General features: G+C 43.4%; 2 protein-coding genes across 4 annotated transcripts in view; one reads left to right on the top strand and one right to left on the bottom strand.

Annotated features, from left to right (window-relative positions):
- Nucleotides 1-6939, top strand: part of EPS15L1 (epidermal growth factor receptor pathway substrate 15 like 1) — a 48802-nt gene extending 41863 nt beyond the window's left edge. For 2 of the 3 annotated variants that reach the window (XM_048287717.1, XM_048287716.1), the window contains one exon: nucleotides 1576-6939. In XM_048287717.1, the coding sequence (XP_048143674.1) occupies nucleotides 1576-1722 (147 nt within the window). In that variant the 3' untranslated portion in view covers nucleotides 1723-6939. The remainder of the gene's footprint in view (nucleotides 1-1575) is intronic. The other variant, XM_048287719.1, reaches the window with a different exon arrangement.
- Nucleotides 6940-13637: 6698 nt separating this feature from the next.
- KLF2 (Kruppel like factor 2) lies at nucleotides 13638-16064 on the bottom strand. Its single transcript, XM_048288001.1, has 3 exons — nucleotides 15954-16064; nucleotides 14916-15807; nucleotides 13638-14530 (listed from the first exon to the last, which is right to left on the bottom strand). Exons 1-3 carry the CDS (start codon nucleotides 16026-16028, stop codon nucleotides 14355-14357), a joined length of 1143 nt encoding a protein of 380 aa, XP_048143958.1. The 5' UTR covers nucleotides 16029-16064; the 3' UTR covers nucleotides 13638-14354.
- Nucleotides 16065-19866: the final 3802 nt, after the last annotated feature.

The raw sequence follows: 19866 nt of genomic DNA, 5'->3' as shown, positions 1-19866 counted from the left end.
GGAAAGCAGAGAAAAGTAATTTTTTTTTTTTTTTGCATCAAATAATCTCAAAAGTCATGTGGAGAGAAATAAAATGAGGAATGATGGGCATCCAGGGGCATAATTAAATTATGAGTAAATGAAAGTTGGGCTTGAGTTGAAAGAAATTCAAATAGGCATATTTATTTAAAAATACATAAAAAAATAAAAATTACAGATACAGTGCAGGGTGGAGGAGGAGGCTGGGGTGGGGCCATTACATAGTGTATATGCAGCTAGGCAGGGTTTAGCACTGAAACTTGCATTTTAACACTCAGTTCAATATTTCAGGTTGGTCTGGGCAGGTGTAGCTGCATCAGTTTGTGCCATGGCACAGCAGGCTGTGCTCAGAGTCACTGTGTCCTGGGCCACAGGGAATTTGTGCAGTATACATCCAGCTGAAATTTTTCTCCTCAAAAAAACCCTCAAATAATATGTTTTCCTGCATACAAAAAAAACCCCCAAAACAAACAAACAAACAAACAAAAAAGGAAACAAAACCCCCCCAAAACAAATGAACAAACAAAACCCCAACAACAACAACAACAAAAAACCCCAAACCAGCAGAAGCAGATTTTAGAAGTGGGCTTTAATGCAAACATTTGCGTGCAGCTTTTCCCATCCTCCTCCTCCTCAGCAAATGCTGAAATTAACTGGCAACAGATAATATTTGAATTTAAAATTGCTATGATTTCAATAAAATAATTTAAGATTCTGTGCAAAAAGTTCAAACAAGCAAACTTCTGCATCTTTCAGTGGTAAACACTAGAATATAATTTCAGACAAGTTTTGCTGCACTGTACTTTTGTTTTGGGAAACCCAAACAGGTTTAGGAGCTGAATGTTCTAGAGTGTGGTACTTTCTTAGTGTTCTCTGCTGAAGTAAGCTGGATTCGCTGACGTTATTTCTTACTGGAGAAACTCTGTGTGTATTTTATGAACAGCAGCAGAAGCACTTTCGGTAACTTTTGATTTGGTGATGAAACTTCCCACATGTCAGCAGTGTCCAAAATCACTTAACAAACCCCTCACCCTTAGCAGGTACTACCACAATAAAACTTTCTGCTGTGCAGTTGCACAAGTATAAATAACTATTGGCTTTACCAACTATTTACCAGCTTTTACCAGCTATTTCTTCTTAAAAATGTCTGTAGTTGCTGTGCTTCCAAACCATTAACTTCCTTTTTTTTGTGTTTGTGGAGTTCTTGTTTGGCCGTTTTCATACCCAACTGAGCCACAGATGCAGGGACTTGCATCCCATGTGGGTTAATTTCCAGGTGGGAGGAGGAAGAAACTAAGGAAATAAACTAAGGAAGTAAAGGAAGGAGGAATTAAGGAAATAAATCAAGGGAGGAAGTGAAGGAGGAAGAAATTAAGGAAATAAAGGATGAAGTGAGGAAACCAGTGAGTGAATTTCTATCTCAATCTAGAACTGCCCTAAGACAGCCTGATGTACTTGACCTGTATATTTAATAAGTCTGATTCTTTGTATTTTTTGCATAATTTTTTTGAGCTGGTTGGTAACTTTAGTAATTCATTTTCCGTTTTCGTTTTTTAGTTTGGAAATGAGGAGCAGCAGCTGGCCTGGGCAAAGCGGGAGAGTGAAAAAGCAGAGCAGGAAAGACTGGCTCGGTTGCGGAGACAAGAACAAGAAGACCTCGAGTTGGCCATTGCACTCAGTAAGGCTGACATGCCAGACTCTTAAAGGGGGTCTCGGGCTCCACCCTGTCTAAGAGAAACCTTGGAACAAGGCTTTTATAAAAATACTAAATCCTTGGTTTATATTGTGAAAATAATTTTAGTCACCTTCAGATGGAAACAGGACTGGCTGGTTGTGTCCAACCAGGCCCTGTGTGGCTTCTCAAGTGCATAATCTGCAGGAAACACTGTATAAGCTGTATTATATGTTCTAGATAAAATTTATTGCTTATAAGGAATTTAATGTATAATCCTAAGGTACTGAAAGTTTCTTTATCTGAAACACAAATGTTGCATAGAGTAAACTGCAGCTTGTGAATCTGGTTTTTTATAACCTGAATTCCACTGGGCCTTTGAGGCTGCAGTATGAATTTCAAAGAAAATGTCATAAAAAGAGAATATTTATAGAATTAGCTTTCACTTGTTACATTTATTTAATAATTCATGGTAGGCTAATCAGTACATCTTCTGTATCATCTATGTCAAAGCATAAACTCATTATTAGATGGTCCCTTTTTATCCAGAAGTCGTGGCTTTTACAAAAGAATCTGACAATTTATGTATGGTGGATACAAACTCTGAACTCCATAAAACAGTACAAATTTGAAGACTCCAGAAATTAGTAGTACTTCTAATTAAAACATTTGTTTGCATTGAGTTTTAGTAATTGTATGCGACTAAAAGAGGGAGTGAATTCAGTTGTAGTAAATGGGATAAATAACTTAGCAGTTACATTATGAAGTAAAATTTTGCTTTATTGTAAGCGAACAGATTGCAGGATGGTGATACACATTTGGGTGCTGCTTTAATGTGACATCAAGAAATCAAGTGGTGGAAAAGTTGCCAAGGTTGAGGAGTGCTCACCCTTACAACTCATTGTACCCTCATTTACTCCAACTCTGAGCACACAGACTAGGTTGTGTTACCCAAGTGACTGGTACAGTCCCTACCTCTGCTTCTTTAATTCCACCTCTTTGGGGTTACAGATCAAGCAGATTTAGCTGAAATCAAGCCAAGTTGAATCAGATTTTAGTTGCCAAATACACATTCACACATCAGTTCTGGCAGCACTGTCTGGGTTGGCTCTAAAATACCGTTTGCAGTACTCAGACCAGGTAGGAACAGGTTTTATGTGCACTGAATGCTTCCACCTGGAAAAGACAACACAGAATGTGTTTGACATTAGAAAAATGAGTCTGTGAATTTAATTTGCTTACTAGAAATGCCTTTTCTGATTACAGGAATTCTAAAACTTCAGTTGTGTTTGCCTTGGAATTTTCTGTCTCATGGAGTAGGGATCTAGCACAACATTTTTAAATGTCCTCAGTCTTCTTTCCTGCCCTTTGTTCTCTGGGTATGCAAAGCTTTCCATTCTGGGTTTTTACTGATGCAGCGCTTATCTTACAACATCTTCTCTATTTTTTTTTTAATGTGATATTCCTTCATCATCTTTAATGTGTTTCTATTTTTTACGTCCTTGCTTCCTTACTTTTATTTTCATACTGCAACGATAGTGCCTGCTCAGTGAATGAAAACAATCTTTCCCTGTTCCGTTGGGATTGCCTTACCCTGAATGCTTTCCTTACACAGAGGAGTCAGATTGGATCATTTTAAGCATCTTGGTAGTTCTCAGCTCTGGAATTCAGCCAAGATGTGGCATTTGTACTCTCAGGCTTTTGTGGGGAGGTAGGTGGGTGGGTGGGTGTGCAGACACACACATCCATCCATGTTTAGGATGTTATTTTTAGGAGTCACAACTCCCCTTTTGCTGTGTGTCTGCTGTGCTAATGGTACCATGTGAAATGATGTGAACCTTTTATTCTCAGAAGGGAAGAAGATTTATTTCTTATACCAAAACCAACCATATAATGATCTTTAATACTGTCCTTTAATGAGCCCTTTGGGATGCAATAGAAGCTATTTCTAATTGTGCAGAACCTGAATTGAAATCCCTTCCTGTTGCGATGATTTTTCTCTAATAGATGTTTGATTACATGATCAAGCATACTAAAACATCAAAAAATTCTCTCTTCTGTTGGTGTATAGGACTTGAAGTCTCTGAGAGCTAACTTAGGTCTGTCTTTAGGTAACATGATAAAACTTTTGCTGTGAAAGAGCAATTTTCAAAAGCAAGTGGCTGCAGGATTCTCAGTGAAGTTAAACACACTGTATCCATGTGTAAGATCCTCCTGCTCACTTGGACACAAGTCCTTGTGGTGTGTCTTCTGCTACAGTAAAATTTAGAAAGGAATACCAGTTCTGGACTGGATAATGTCACTCCAGAGGGACAGGTGGATGACTAAGTAGCTTGATGCAGTTTTGAAGTTCTGTACAAGACTTTCTGCTGCTTTGTCAGGGCCCTAAAATACTGAATTTATAATGCTTCTAAGCCAATGAGATGGTGTTTTCAAGATGTCCAGCAGGGAGGCAGAAATGTGAATTAATATTCACATTCATTCTATACAGAGATAGGGCTTGTTTTTGTATTTCCTTATTGACTCTCTCTCATATTTGCTTGGACAGTAACTGCAGATCAACAAATGAACAAGGACGGAACACAACATGTTGTCTATGCACAGTATTAGATTTAGGAACCTTAAGTTTTCTGAAACACTCTTGATTCAAAATGTTGTCACTGCAGTAGAAGAAAACCTAGCTGTGATTTCTCACTTTGTATTTAATCTAGTTTTCCATATAAAAAGGAAGATTCCCCACATTCTTTCCCTATGCTGTAACTCAGTATTTGTACAATACCTGCACTTGCTCTTTGAGGCAAAACTTTATCGCAAGACATCGATCTTCTTCCTCCAGAACAGTGAAATTTAAAGCACAAGCAGACCTTTTGCTATTTGGGAAGAGAAAATACATACAGTGTAAGATATGGCAAATGTGAATACCCCCAGTGCATATACAGTGTACAGTGAGATCCATATTATTTGTGTCTATGTGTGTGTATATATATATATACATATATATATAGTATTGTATAATGTAATCATAGTGTGTGTATATACTCTACATGTCCACATGCCACGTCCAGTATATAGCTCCTTGTGCTGTACATAAAATGTGTATATACAATGAATATGTAGAATATGCAGATATATTCTATATATTAAAGCTTGTGTGTATGTATGAATTCTGTAACCAGAGATGGATACAGAATTGGAATCTTTACAGAAATTTAGATTAGCTCATGGCTCTGAGAATTTCAAAGTCCTGGTTAAAGAAAAGAGGAGAAATGACTTCTAATCAATTTGTATCAAGATTTCTTTCATTGACATGAAAAACTGTGTTCATTAGCTGTGCCAGGTGTAAGAGAACCCTGGCAGAAAGTAGTAATCATCTGCGCTGGATGTAATTTCACATTCTTCGGAGTTTTTAAAGTATCTGTTTGGAATGTAGGCTCAACTGCTGATCTTGCATGTCATCTTTCTTCTCTGGGCTGAGGCAATGAGTTTTTCTCCTATGTTTGCTTGTAGTTTCACTTCCCTCTTTCCTTTTTTTGCCTTTATAAAAAATGATTTGTAAGGAGCTCTTCTCATACACACACTCCAAACAGTCACAGGCAAAGGTGGAAAGCGTGTTTTTCTTGCTTCATTCCAGTTAGATTGGTTGTGCATAATTGTCATTTGGATTCCAGTTCTGGTTTTCCTCCATTTCCACCTGAGCTTTTACTTCAGGAGGAACGACTCTCCATTGCATATTTGGCTTAGACGGAAGAGTGGGGGTGATTCTGCTTTCTACTTAGATAAATTATTAGACTCTGTGGTACCTTGAGCAATCACTAAGAGTTTAGGAGGGTTTTATGGTGGCATATGGTTTTATGTATGTTTTATACAGAATATACACTACTGGAATGACTCATGGAAAGCCCTGGATTGCACAGAGCACTGAGGCACAACAGTTAAACAGGACAGACAGACAATTACTCACGTTGAACCTGCACGTGCAGACAGTGCACGTAGGACACAGGTACTGAATTACTGCATTACCCTTCACAGAACTGTGTTCACATTTGCCTTGAGTGGTTTCCCTCAGTTACCTTCAAACTGTGTCGCTGTAAAACCTCCCAGTCACCTTGCAATAAAACCAGATGCTCATAAAAATCATACTTCCACAATAATGCTGTATGAAATATTTTTATATAGGCAAATTTTTCCTTATGGAACCTCTGCCCTGTGAGGGTCATCAGTCCTTCCTATATCTTATTCCATGTACTGTGCTCTCGAAGTGTAAGAAATTCCAAGCTGTGTCTGTGTAAGCCCTTTTTTTTTTTTTTCATTCCCATCTGTGAAATCCGTTAGCAGTATTGTAGAGATTATTTTGTCATCTTATGCTCAAAGATAATGCACTTTTCTTGGATTCTTCTTATAATCCTTCTGGGGTTACTATTTCTTCTTCAGTGTTTCTCCATTGAGAAGAACATTTGTTCTGTAGAGCCGTGGCCCAAGGAGTTTTGGTCCAAATAGAATTGTTGCTTTCCCTTGTGTAAGAGTTTGATTTCTCCTTTCTTCTGCATTTTATTCCTCCCTCTCAGGAGTTTCATTTCTGTTTAATCCTCATTTAGAGCTGGAACTCTTTTGAAGGGAATTGATCTCTGCTATTAATGATCTAATTCAATTATCTTCCTTACTAGTGGAACAGCCAAGTTTTTTGTTATATATTTGGTTATATATTTCATCTATGTAGACTTCACAACAACCATCTTTTCCTAGAAAGGAATTTTGCTTGCAGTATGATGGAATCATAGAAGATTTTATTTTTAGAGTAAATATGTTAACTATAATTCATTGACACACCTGTTTGATCAGTTGATATACTGCTCTTTTTACTTGAAAGTTTTATAAATAAAGGCTAATTTGTTATAAAATGGAATTTTCATTTTTCCAACTTCTGCCTCTCCCTTTAAGTTTCAAAGGAAAACTCCTAGTGACTGTGGTTCCTTCTGCTGTTGCAAGTATGGAGTGCTCTTCTGGTGTCCCTTTTAATATACCATTATTCAGTCTGATTTGAAAAAGGTGGAAACACAAAGCAGAACCTGCAATGGTGACCTAAATCTGACTAATATCTCCAAATATGTACATTATTGTGGTTATATTTATCTTTCAAATGTTATAACAAATTGTGAGGTATTTTAATTTTAACCCATCTCATGTGTTTATTGTTTAATATAAGAGAAATGTTACTGTTTAATATAATAAATGAAAAGTTACTTTTTGGAGCTCTGAGATTTCAGCACTCTTTCTTTACTTTTTTTTTTGTCCACAATTTCCCGAGTTTTTATGTTAAATTTGTGAATCTTGCTTTGACCAACCACTCTATTCTCTGCACTGAAATCTTTTCCTTGTTGGCTGGTTTCCTTGTTGCCCTCTGCACTGTTTTTCCTCCTGTCCTTCCCTTTCTTCCTTGTCCCAGCCACACTTGGGCTGAGCAGACCAGTCCCAAATCCAACACCACACCCTTTCCAAGCAATTTGTGTGCAGCAATGCTGGATGTCCTGGCAATTTACACCAGGAGTGGTTGGGGAGATCACCAGAGACAACCTTTGGCTGGCTGGAAAAACACACCTTACTAGTGGGCTGTTCCATTTACTCACTTTGACTCATTCTTCTCCCAGCTGTTCACTGGCTGTTCCTGCTCACCTGGACAAAGTGAGTAGCTGGTTGCCAAGGCAGGTTTCTCTCCAATATTTTTAGTACGCTGACATTTTGGAGCAGGATTTGACTGCAGCATGTCACAGATGGGCACAACTCCCTGCCCAATTCCTCTCATCGTGTCGTGCTTCTCATCTCTTACAGAAGCACGGCCCAGTGCTCCGTGTGTTGCTCCCACTCACATTTTTGGGGTCTGACACACACAGCATTCTCATCCCCACGCTTTCCCAAATGCTTTCCTAATCCACGTTGTCCGGGCTTAATCTCAAAGGACTCCCCTGTACCCAGCATGAGCTGAGAGCCCCTTCACTGGGAAGGGAAGAAAAGCAACACCATCCTGTTCAGGATGTGGAAATTTGACCCTAAAGGCTGCCCAAGTCTGAGCCCAACTCTTAACCTCTAACACAACCGTAGCATTTATTGACTGTACTTAAATATGTCCCAGGCCCAGCTCTCCTCTTGGAATTCTGAGCTCACGGAGTTGTCAGTGCCGCCCCTGTGCTGGAAGTGCCATCAGGTTTATCTCTGCAATTGCTGATCTCCCATCTGCTGGACGTGACTATCAGTGTAGTCACTCTTGAGTACCTTTTCCCTCCTGTCTGGTTGGCATTTTTTTTAATGTAACGACCACAATTAAAGCTTTTTATTGGTGCTGATGCAGCGTATCTTAAAATTGCTGTAGCCTTCCTTATTGATGAAGTATCACAGGACTCTGCCAGAGGCAAACATAATATATTTCTGCTTTAACTTCCCATAAAGGTCCTTGATCACAGTTTTCAGAATGACAAAGCCCTGTGCTCTCTGCCTATCCCTTGCATCCACAGAGAGGACATCCAGGCATTCTGTATCCCTTATTTTGCAGTATAATATGAAATCATTAAGATAAAAAAAACCACTTAAGGCTGTCATTACACACAGGCTGTAAAAAAGTGGATGTTGGGATCTGAGGACATTTTTGTGTGTGTTTTGTTTTGTGTTCAAGCCTCAGGCTCAGTAGCTAGTCACCTAATAAATGACACAGGAGATCATATCCAATATGATATTCCAGATATTTCCTGATGACATAATAAGTCAGAACTACAGGTATGCTCTGAGCTGTAAGAAGTGCAAGAAACCAAAGTAAAAGTGAGTTGAAGTGATACCCCATTTAGTTATAAACCTGTACCAGGTAAGTTCACCTGCAGTTTCTGTGTTGCTGAATTTATGCTCACAACAACAGGCAGAAAACTTCTGATTTGCTAAAAGGACTTACAGTGGGAGCAGGTAAATAAGCAGGTAACTAATGCTAACAATGGTTACAGAGTAAATGAAAACTTGGTTGCTTCTGCTCTCCTTGTGCTTAGAAAGGAGGTTTTGGTAAAGTTAACCCCTCTTCATTCTATAAAGCAGTCCTTATCGTTCCTCTTTAGTGTCTGCACTAAATATTATAAGATCAAATAATGGTGGCTGAAAAATCAGACCTCAAAAGAGTAAATCAAATATATTTTCTACCAAACAAGTTCAGGATAAATCCCTGCATCCTTTGCATGCTGCAAGTGGAAGGTGCTGGTTTGTGGCAGGGGCTGTTCCCAATCCCAGCTGAAGTGATGGGCAATGGGTTGTTTAGGATCAAATCATACAGAGCTTTAAGGAGTCTCTGGGAATCAATATGTTGAACTAGTTACCTCCAGCGCCTATGAATTGGGCATGGCTATGTGCTTCAGGTTACCAGTGTTTGGCTTGTAAACCAATTACTTCTCCAAATCAGTGGGAAGCACATTTCTGCCACAGCCTGGGCCACGGCAGAGGAGCTGCTGCAGTGCCAGAGTTCGGAGCTCTGACTGCTTCACTCACAGCACACAAGACATGTCTTGGGCAGGTGGCATCTGGGACAGACCCAGCTGCTTCAAGGACACCCAGGAATTTTCAGGTTTGGAGATGCCACCAAGTAGGTTTTGGATGCTAGCAATGGGGATGGATTTCTCCCTGTTAAATTACATGGGGTTTGGGTTGAATTTTTTGCTAGCTACCATAGTGATGGCTACATGACTTTGTTGTAGTTGTTCTATCTAAATATAGCAGAAGAAATTGCTAGAGCTTGGGGTTCTGGCTTCGAAAATTCAATTTAAGCGAAGCCTAACAGCTACTCTGTGTTAGAGGCGCACAAAATAGCTTGAGAAACCACAGAGCTTCTACCACAGAAAACCACAGAACCATACAATCCTATAATTTGAAAAGTGGACAAACTTATTTTGACGTTCTTGTGGATGGAAGACCAAAGTTTAGAGCCAGTCAATGTTTTCAGGCAGTTTGTAAATGGCTGTGAGTAACCAAGGGCTCGCACAGGTTGAAATGCCCCATCCTGCACGAGGTGAGCCATGGCCAGTACTAAAGCTTCAACTCTCCCAGATGTGATCAGCTGCTAAACTGAATCTAAAATAAACTTCCAGAAAAGCCACTGGGTTTCTAGTCCAGTTTTCCACTTCAGGGTTGAAAAAAAGAGAGTTGAAAGTGCCCTGCCTGCTGGCTTGCCAGGTGCTGGTTGTGCAAAGGGTGCTGGTGCAGTGCTGGTTGTGTGCAGGGTGCTGGTGGGGTGCTGGGCTGTTTCACAGGGCACTGCTGTGGTGCTACCGTGGTGCTGGTTGTGTGCAGGGTGGTGTTGGTTGTGCACAGGGTGCTGGTGTGGTGCTGGAATGGTGTTGGGATGGTGCTGGGTGAGCACAGGGCACTGGGGCACCTTCGAGAGCCAAAAGGCGACCGAGCCAAACGGCCCTGTGGCGGCTGGCCCTGGTTCTGCTCTGGGCCATCTCAGGATTACGGTGTGTTCTGACAGCGAGGTCCCATCGCGGGGGAGTTTAACTGACTCTTCTCAAGTCAGTGGGTGAGGAAAAACCCTTTTCAGCAGAGTGAAACACAATGCTCTGAAACTCCATGTGGAATGAACAGACTTAGAGCAGTGACTGCTCTGGATGGTACCTGAGTTTGGCAATATTTACTAAAAATTTCACTAGGATCGTTGTGCAGGATTTGCCTGTTTCTGCACTTAACCTGCTCTATCTTATCTCACAATCTATCTTACAACAATAGTGAGCCCATGGCTGTGGTATCTTACATTAATATGTGTGAAAATCTTGTTTTCAACGGACTCTACATTTCCTCCCCTCAGGTTTAACTACAACTTCTGTAGTTTTTTCCTTTCCCTGGTATGTCAAAATCAAATCTGGGATAGCTGCAGGTTGTGGTCGCTGGATGCTTCCTGGGAGGCAGATGGTTAATTAGAACAAAATTACTTAAGAGATAACCTGATGGTCAGTTAGTAGAAGATGTGGAGCATTAGTGGTTTCCTGCTAACTAGGGGAGGCTTGGTAGATTACTGGAATTACAGCGACACATCTTTGGATGTACTCATTTAAAACAATTAAAGAGAGAGAAAAAAAAAAAAAGAGAGTTGACAATTACTCATAATGGAATGTGAGAAGAATAAGATCAGCATCTCTTTTTTTTCTGCTACAAGATGATCTCAAGATTCAAGAACATGCAGTTTCCTGTAAAGACCACGTAGCAATTATCACAGATGCCCTCCCTTAAACAATGACAAGAAAGTTTCTTGTGAACTTTTATTAGTGCTTTGTCCCCCATCCCATTCAGAGGCCTGTCTTTATATATTTTTATATAAGGTCTTTTACATTTATGCATGGGGTTTCCTCTGCTCTCTTTTCAGTTGAGTCACAAATCTAAAAGCTCAGACACCAACACCTGCTCCTCTTTCCTTGTCTCCACTGCCCATTAGGCTCTGAAAGCTATTTGGTACCACGCTATCAGGCAGATACCAACTGTCTTGTCTGAAGACTTTCTAGTGAGCAGCAGCAGAGGCAGCAGAGGTGATAACCCTCACAGCCAGACTCTTACCTGGAGCAAAGGCAGGTTTGAATGCTCTCATGCTGAGGCGCTGGAGGAGAAGCTGGAGGAGTAGGAGGAGGAGGAGGAGGAGGATGAGGAGGATGAGGAGGAGGAGAAGCACCCAGTGTGGTGGTGGGTGCTGCAGAGTAGCCACATGAGGGTTTTTTAGGGGTTAGTGACTGTGTTGACATTTATTTCTGCACAAAGGCCCTGAGCAGCACACAATACCTTCGTACCATTCACTGGCTGCAGCTGACTTGGAATCACAGAATCGCAGAATGGTTTTGGTTGGAAGGGAGCTTAAAGTCCATCCTGGTCAATTCAAGCCCTTGCCATGGCCAGGGACACCTTCCACTAGATCAGGTTGCTCCAAGCCCCGTTCAAGCTGACCTTGAATATTTCCAGGGATGAAGCAACCACAATTTCTCTGGGAATTCTGTTCCAGTCTCTCACCACCCTCACAGGGAAGAATTTCTTCTTCTTCACCATCTAACCCTGCCCTCTGGTAGTGTGAAAACATTCCCTCTTGTCCTGTTGCTCCAGCCCTTGTAGAGTCCCTCTCCCGCTCTCTTGGAGCCCCTTTAGGCACTGGAAGGGACTCTGAGGTCTCCTTGGAGCCCTCTTCTCCAGGCTGAGGATTTGGAAGGAAAGAAAACTGGTCAGACCTATACCCAGCCTCTACTAGAGGTCAGGAGAGGACTGGGGACAAGTCGAGCCAGATAAGTGCATTGTGATGTTGTGATGCTTCCAAGATCTTCCCCACCACTGGAGAGCTCTTGGGCCCTTCCCAACGCAGATATGGGGCTGAGCACTGAGATGTCACACCTCTTTGTCTTTTAAATTGCATTACAAAAAGCAATTGTTTAAGCTTGCACTGTATTACTGAAACCTGGGTTATAACAAAAACTGGGAACACTGAAAACTGGGAATGACTAAAACCATTTCCAGTTCTTCAGAAAGAGCAAGGGAAAGCCAGGTGAGTGTGAAGAGATGAGAGTAAGAATTTTAAAAGTTGTTTTCTTAAAGTTATAAACACCAAAGGACATGCTGAAATATGAAAATATTTGGCTATGGGGAAAGAGAAGGAAATACCTAGAACTGTTGCAACAATGAATGTGCCAAGTTTAGAACATCTTTAAGTCATCCTCACTTTCTGGAATTAGATTGTGCAATTTATTTTTTTTCTAGCAAATAAATGGGTTTTGTTTTTGATGAAGAAACGTTAAAGCTCCCTTATATTTCACTTTGAAAGAGCTATAAAAGTGAAATGTGGAACTCATTCTTCCATGCCAATGATTAGAAGCCCAAAATACATCTGTTCCACATGAACAACTTCAGCCTTTGCTTTCACAGAAGAACAGCTATATTTGTAGTTGCTCTAAATGCATTCCTGTTGATTTCATTCTTGTGTATTCTAACATGTAAAGTCAGAAAGAAGGTCACTATCTTGGCTAAAACCAAGTTCCAAGTATCCAGATGTTAAGGAAAAAAAATGCTGCAATATTAAGCTGAATCTGCAGATTTGATTAGCAGTGATGTACAGGTATCCAGACTCACCACAAGATCAGAGTTGTAAAGACAGAGGATGCCCATCAGACTGTCAGAACAACTGCTTGGATTTACTGCTTGGAATTCTGAGCTCATTTACAGCTGAGAATTTTTTGGGGGCTCAATTTGACTTTTGCAGCTCTCTTTACCCCTATAGCTGTTGCAGTATCCAGTTTATTTACAATTAGTTTTCACAGTCTCAATTCCTGGCTGATTTTCCCCCCAGAAAGTTACTAACTTTCTTAACTCCTGAAATCTAGGTGACACTGCAAATTATTAGGTGAATTTAAGTTCTGGGGAATGAATTATGGAAGGTATTTTAACCTGTATTGTGAATTCATGCTTGAATTCCACTACTGTTCTATTGGAATTCTGCACTGAGCTCTTGAGAACACTGATAATTTATGTACAAGAATGCCTTAAAATAAGCCTCCATAATTACAAAAATGCAGTGTTTAAATTTATAGTAAAAACCCACACACTGCTGGCAAAACTATAACTGCATCTGGAAAACATTAAGAATGCTATTAAAATAGTCTAGCATAAACTAGAAATGAGACTGAAATTACAGTGTTGCTTACTTAACCATTTTAAGGAAGTATATTTTGAATATGATCTACTTTCCTATTTGATTTTTTGATAAAGCACTGTACTGTGTCTTATTTACCACTGAGAATAACTTACTTACTCTGTTATCTGTTTCAGAAAAATCCATGGCTCAGATTTAAGTGTCTTCCTACAGTTGTTGATAATTTAAAACACAACCAGGTGGTTGCTGGTCCAGCCATCAGGGAAAAAGTAACAGGGAGATCTCAGAGGAGAATGAAAATCATAGCAATTAAAAACTTATTTTATTAAAAAGATGAAATGTTTTCAAACATTGAAAAATTATGTTTTTATAAAAACAGAAATAGGCAAAATACCCATTTGTCTTCTATTTACATATACAATATTTCTCATTGTATAAAATTATTTACAATATATAAAAAAATTACAGTAAATAGGTTATTTTCTTACAAGACATCAAGCCCTGTACTTCTAGTGTAGATCATGGCAAACAAGAATATTATTGCACCTGTGAACCAAACAGTCTAACAAGAGGAGTGTTCTCTTAGCCATGCCTTCAACTGAGATCTAAACTAACATTGTTAGCTACAGTAACATTCATTTTTTTATGCCTTCTAGGGTCAACTTCAGGCAGTTTCCATACAAACATTGTCTTGTAAAGCTTAGGAATGGGCAGTTAAAATCGGGGGGAAAAACCATATTTACAGCTTCTTCTATACAATCTGTATGGAGTCTTACGGAGTTTACCCTTCACAGAAGCTTCATAAATAACCCCTGTTCTCCTGACCGGGACGGGCAGGTCACTGATTCAGTCACGGCAGATTCTCTGCAGGAGATGCCTGGCTAAGGCTCCTTGTGTCAGATCCTCAGTGTCCGTCCTGGAGCGTCGGTCGGTGCCTCCCTATGTAGTACCAGCTACAGGTTTTTAACGCTTCTGCACCTGAGCAGTTAAATAAGGTCCACTGTTGGCAGGGCAGAGTCCCTGGGGCTACATGTGCCGCTTCATGTGCAAAGCCAGGTGGTCCGACCTGGAGAACGCCCTGTCGCAGAGGTGGCACTGGAAGGGCCGGTGGCCCGTGTGCTTGCGATAGTGACGGGTCAGCTCATCAGAGCGCGCGAACTTCCAGCCGCAGCCTTCCCAGTTGCAGTGGTAGGGCTTTTCACCTGTTTGGGGAAATCGGAGAGCATGACTCAGCATGGCACCATATACCAGGCAACCTGCTGAGGTTTATCGTAGCTATCCCTTTATTTGCTACCAAGCCCTTTCACAGCAGGATCCAAGTGCTTTTAAGCTAAACTACAAGAAATTCCTTTACTCACCCATACCTGCAGTGAAAATCTTTGGAGAAAGGGCTTTAGAAGCCCTTAGAAAAACTTTGACTACATAGGTGAACACAGGTCACAGACCTGACCACCTGCCATAGCTCAGCTGTGAATTTAACAGACTACAGGGTAAAAGCCCAGGCTGCAAACTGTTTTACACAGGGCTATCCCCTATCCCAACCGGCACACAGCACATCTCCGTATGAAGGCCATCAGCAACATTTACCTGTGTGTGTCCTGAGGTGGGCCTTCAGGTGTGAGCTCTTGGTGTAGGTCTTCCCACAGCCGGCATAGGTGCACGTGTGAGTGGCCGTCCTCTTCCTTGGCCAGGACCGGCGTCCTCGCTTTGGTTTGGAGTCCAGCAGCTCCAGAGGGGAGGAAGGAGGGGTGAGCATGCCCCTAGGAGCCGAGGGCTGTAAGGGCAGGCTGTCCTCGAAAAGGCCAAACTGGGAGGTGTTCTGGTACTGGAGGTGGGTCTGCGGGTGGTGGAAGCCGGAGGCCGGGTGGTAACTTTGCTGGAATGACACGGACGAGGGACACATCATCTGTGTGTGGCAGTCGTTCACCATGAGATCGTCGGGGCTAAGCGGGGGCGTCTCTGCCCCAGGGATCTGGGGGGAACTGGCCACCCGGGGCTGCTCGTAGGCCATCATGCAGGTCGCGTTCCCCTCCTGCTTGATCTTTGGGCAAGCCTGGGGCACCAGACCCAGGACCGGTCCATAATTGTCCATGTCGGGTTCGGGCTTAATGTTCTCAACGAACTGCGGGCTCCCGAAGGTGGGTGTCACAAAGAACCGCCCGTGGACGCTGCCAGAAGGGCAGTAGTTGGAGTCCATATCGGAACGCATCATCTCCGGCACGATGCCGGCGTTGTAGGGCGGGGGGCTGCCCTGCTCCAGGGCACTGTAGCATCCCGGGGACGGGTTTGTCTGGTAAAAGCCACCGCTTTCGCCTTGGGCAGGGGGATAGTCCCCGCCGGCAGTGCCCTGGCCGTAGCCATCGCTGCCCATGGAAAGGATAAAATCCAGCACGTTGTTGAGATCCTCGTCCTCTTTGCGTGGGGAGAGGCCGCCCCAGGTGCCGGCGGGGGTCTTGGCCTCCTGCTCGCACTTCCACCTCTGGGGAGAGAGAAAAGGGAGAGGGTTAGAGGTGCCGTTCGCCTCGGGGAACGGGGCTGGGGGGACGGACTGGAGTCGCAGCGGGGCGGCGGCTCCGCGGTCACTCGTGCGATGAGCCGTCGGTGCTGAGCGCGGGGGACACTCACTTCGTGCAGAGCTTTCTCGCGGCAGGGGCTGGCGAAGGTGGCGAAGGAGGGTAGGGCGGTGTCGCTCAGCGCCATGGTGCGGGACGAGCGCGGCCGGCCGCTCTCCGCACCTTATAACGCGGGCGCGGGCGGCCTCAGGCCAATTGCAGGAGCGGAGGAAACGCGTCCCGGACGGGGCGGGCGGGAGGCAGCGGCTCGGGCGCAGCCTAAATTTAGCCCCGGTATAAAAGGACGCGGCGGCGGCGGTCCCAGCCCGAGCGGGGCGGAGCGGAGCGGGGACGGGCCCCCTTCGCCGCCCTCCCCTCGCGGGCGGCCGAGGAGCCGCGACCCCCGTCTCGGGCAGTGGCCGTGGAGCTGTGACCTCCACATCGGGCAGTGGCCGTAGAGCCGCGACCCCCACCTCGGACAGAGGCCCGAGACGGGACGCTGAGGGGTCCCTGTCCCGAGTGAGCTGGGGGGACGCCGAGGGGTCTCTATACCCCTGCTCCAGGGACACTGAGGGGATCCTGTCCTGTGCTAAGAGAGGCTTGGAGGGACTTCGGTGGGATGAGGGTCCACAGGGCTTTCCTTGCCCTGGGAACACCTACAGGACCCTTCCTGACGTGAGGGGACCCTGTGCTGAGACATACTGTGAGCGACCTGCTGTGGGGTGGAGGGCATTGAGGGCTCCCTGACCTGGAAACACCAAGGGACCACCTGTGACACGAGGGGACACTGGTAACTACAAGCTTCAACGGAGACTTTGAGGGACTCGCTGTGGGATGGGGAACACTGAGGGGTGCTTGCCTTGGGGCCACTAAGAAAGACACCATGAATTAGGGGTTTGATCCCCCCACACCTCAGAGCAGCTGCCCCATAACCCGGCCTCATCCCTGGGGCATGTGGTGCGATCAGACTCAGAAAAAGAGGGTGGCAGTGGAAGGTGCCCGGAGCACAGTGAGGGAGACATGCCCTGCTCCCATGGGTAAACTGCTGAGCTGATGATGGGGCCCTCTGGCACTGGTCACCCTAAAGGTCCCAGATGCATCTTGGTCCTGACAGAAAGGTGTTCGATGCCACTCTTGTACAGTCTTCACTGAAGTTTTACATTTAATGGAAGTCCAGATCTGTAGCAGAATTTCCATTCCGGCACAAAGATTGCCAAAATCAATGTTGCAATGTGACATTATGAGAGAAAAAATGCACATAGCTTCTGTGATCTCCTCTGGATGTAGGCAATTTATGGTCTTGGGCTTGATTTTTCAGAAGGGAAGATTGTTCTTCTCCCTTACCTTGGCCTCTAGCTCAGATGCCAAGTCTGAAGGAGCAATTCTCCAATAATTGCTGATAACATGCCCCAGACTCCTGTTTTTGAGGATCGTGGCTGCTTGGCCATCATCCAGGAGCAAAACTGGTGGTTCTAAAAGGGGGAAAAACTGTGATGTATCAAGGGACAGACTGATTCTTTGAGAGCCTGTTCAAAGAAAGAGCTATGTTTTCTCCTTTCCTCGTCCATATTTCCTTTGCAATCACTTCTAAAAGGGTTTCTAAGTGAGCTGGAAATCAGGAGAGTGCAAGAGAGAACATCTCTCACTTTTATGCACGGTGTGCCCCAGGAGGGGAAGGAGCAATGCCCTCGATGGGCTCTGGTTCTCTGAAGCATTTTGAGCCTGTTCACCAAAGCCCATCCCAGGCTTGTGGCTGTGTTTAGCTGCCTCGGGAAAGCTCAGTTGCTAGGGTGAGTAAATGATCTTTTCAATAGCTACACATGTTTTAAAATCAGGAATATCTCTTTTGTTTAACTTTCTATAGTTTTCATTCTAAAAGTTCACAGGTTGGCCAGAAGGAGCAGCCAAACTTCTGTGACTGGAGCAGAATCAATACACTGAATGCATGGTAACGCTGTACACAAAGATGTGTGACTCATGGCTCTGTAATGTCACACTTGTGTAATCTTTCAATGTAAACTCTTTTCCTCTAATAAAACGTCTGTAAGTGAATGATACATATATATGGGGCTGTGAGTCAGCCAAGAAAATATACTCTGATGAATTCAGAATGAATGTGAATGTTCCCTTGATAACACACCCCAAATGTCTGTGTCAGTTTATGTGCTTGTGATTTCAGCAACAGCTATAACAAAATATTTTGTTTCTAGGATATGCAACTGGACGTGTAGGTTTCGCTGAGAAGCTCCAATCGGATGCTGCCTTCCAGTAGGCACTGGAAGGACTTTGTTTATAGCCCTGCAATGGCTGTCACCAAACTCTGCATTTTCTTCGTGTAAAGGAAGCGTTTAGCAGGCAGAGAGGATGAAACCAGGCACACTAAATAATAAATTCACTGCCTTTAGTTTCTCTTTGTTTTCAAGCAAAGTGGAGAGGCTAAAAATTGAGAGCTGCACTAAACCTGGGGAGACAAATGTGAGAATTTATTTACCTTATGAGTCACTGCTTCTGCGCAAATTGAGAACAACTTTGCCGTGACCTTCCACTCGGTTGCGGACAGTTGTGCTGACATTTTCTGGCTTTGTGCTGCTCACAACTCTTATTTTAAATACCTAAATGCAAGATCCTGGCAGTGATCTCACTTAGCATAGATCAGGAGTGATGCCACTGGTGTACAAATGTGAAGAATGTGAGATTAGAAAGTATTTGTTAATCTGCTGTGGGTAGAGGAGAACTAAATGATGTGTGATTTGTCTTCCAGCCAAAGTAAACACGGACTCAGCCATTTTTATATGGCAAAGTTGATTTTTCTAGGTGTTGCTGCTGCTCTCTCTTGTTGCTTTTAGATCAAGGAGAAACTTTTAAAGGGATTGCAATCAAGATTTTGCATGTTAATAGAAGAATCCGAGCTAGGGCTGTGCTAGGCTGTGCCCACTGAAGCTCGCAGCTGAATGGATTAGTGCAATACCCACATCACCTGGCTGCCCCAGTTCTGAGTCATTGCAGAACTCAAGCAAACTAACAAAAAGCTCCTTTCTCGGGGATTGTTCTCAGAAAGTCCTGATTACACCTAGAGTAATAATAGTAATAGCAGGGTAAACGAGCCGAACACGACACCTCTTAGCACCTAGAGTACACAGTACAAGTAACACCGTGACCAACCCCTTCATATTGAAACGAGACAGAGGATTTCGTTGCCTGCATCTCAAATTGTCACAGTTCTGTTGACTATATAATTTTTTTTTTTTTTTCTATTTTAAACTGCAGGTTCTGAGTTAACACTTTTTAGAATCTGCTGTCAAGGAAGTTGATAAAATGATGTAAACAACCACATAAAATGAAATATATGAAATGTATTGGAGACACACATCTTAATTTGGGGAGAGTGATTTAATCCTGTAGGTCTTCTGTCTGACTAAAGTAACATCATAAATTAATTGGAGAAAGGAGCCTTTTTGACCAGACCTTTCATGACTGGAGCTGATTCCCACTCAGGGACTGACACACAAAGGTGAACCATCTCTTTGATGACCTGAAGGGGCTCATTAAGTTTTTAGGAAAACATATTTTCCTTAATACTTTTTTTCTTAGTGAGTCTCCTTTGAGCTATCTGCATATTTCCAAAGTCTTTCTTGAGGTCTGAGCACTGGAAAAGTGGAGTAGCAGACAAATATGAGTCACTTCTCTTTAATGATTTGACTTGTGCCCTTTGTCATGGTCTTGTGCTGAGTAGCTGCTTGGCAAAGGCATCCTCTCCCCCAGCTCTTTCACATCATGGAGTGCCAGGACAAGGGGGAATGGCTTCCCACTGCCAGAGAGCAGGGTTAGGTGGGATATTGGGAAGAAATTTTTCGCTATGAGGTTGGGGAGGACATGGCACAGGTTGCCCAGAGGCTGCCCCCTCCCTGGAAGTGTCCAAGGCCAGGTTGGACAGGGCTTGGAGCACCCTGGGGTGGTGGAAGGTGTCCCTGCCTGTGGCAGGGGCT

The sequence above is a fragment of the Corvus hawaiiensis genome, chromosome 28 (assembly GCF_020740725.1).
Source record: "Corvus hawaiiensis isolate bCorHaw1 chromosome 28, bCorHaw1.pri.cur, whole genome shotgun sequence".
Lineage (NCBI taxonomy): Eukaryota > Metazoa > Chordata > Aves > Passeriformes > Corvidae > Corvus > Corvus hawaiiensis.
Note: the sequence above shows the minus strand (reverse complement) of the source record. Positions and strands in the feature narration are given on the sequence as shown.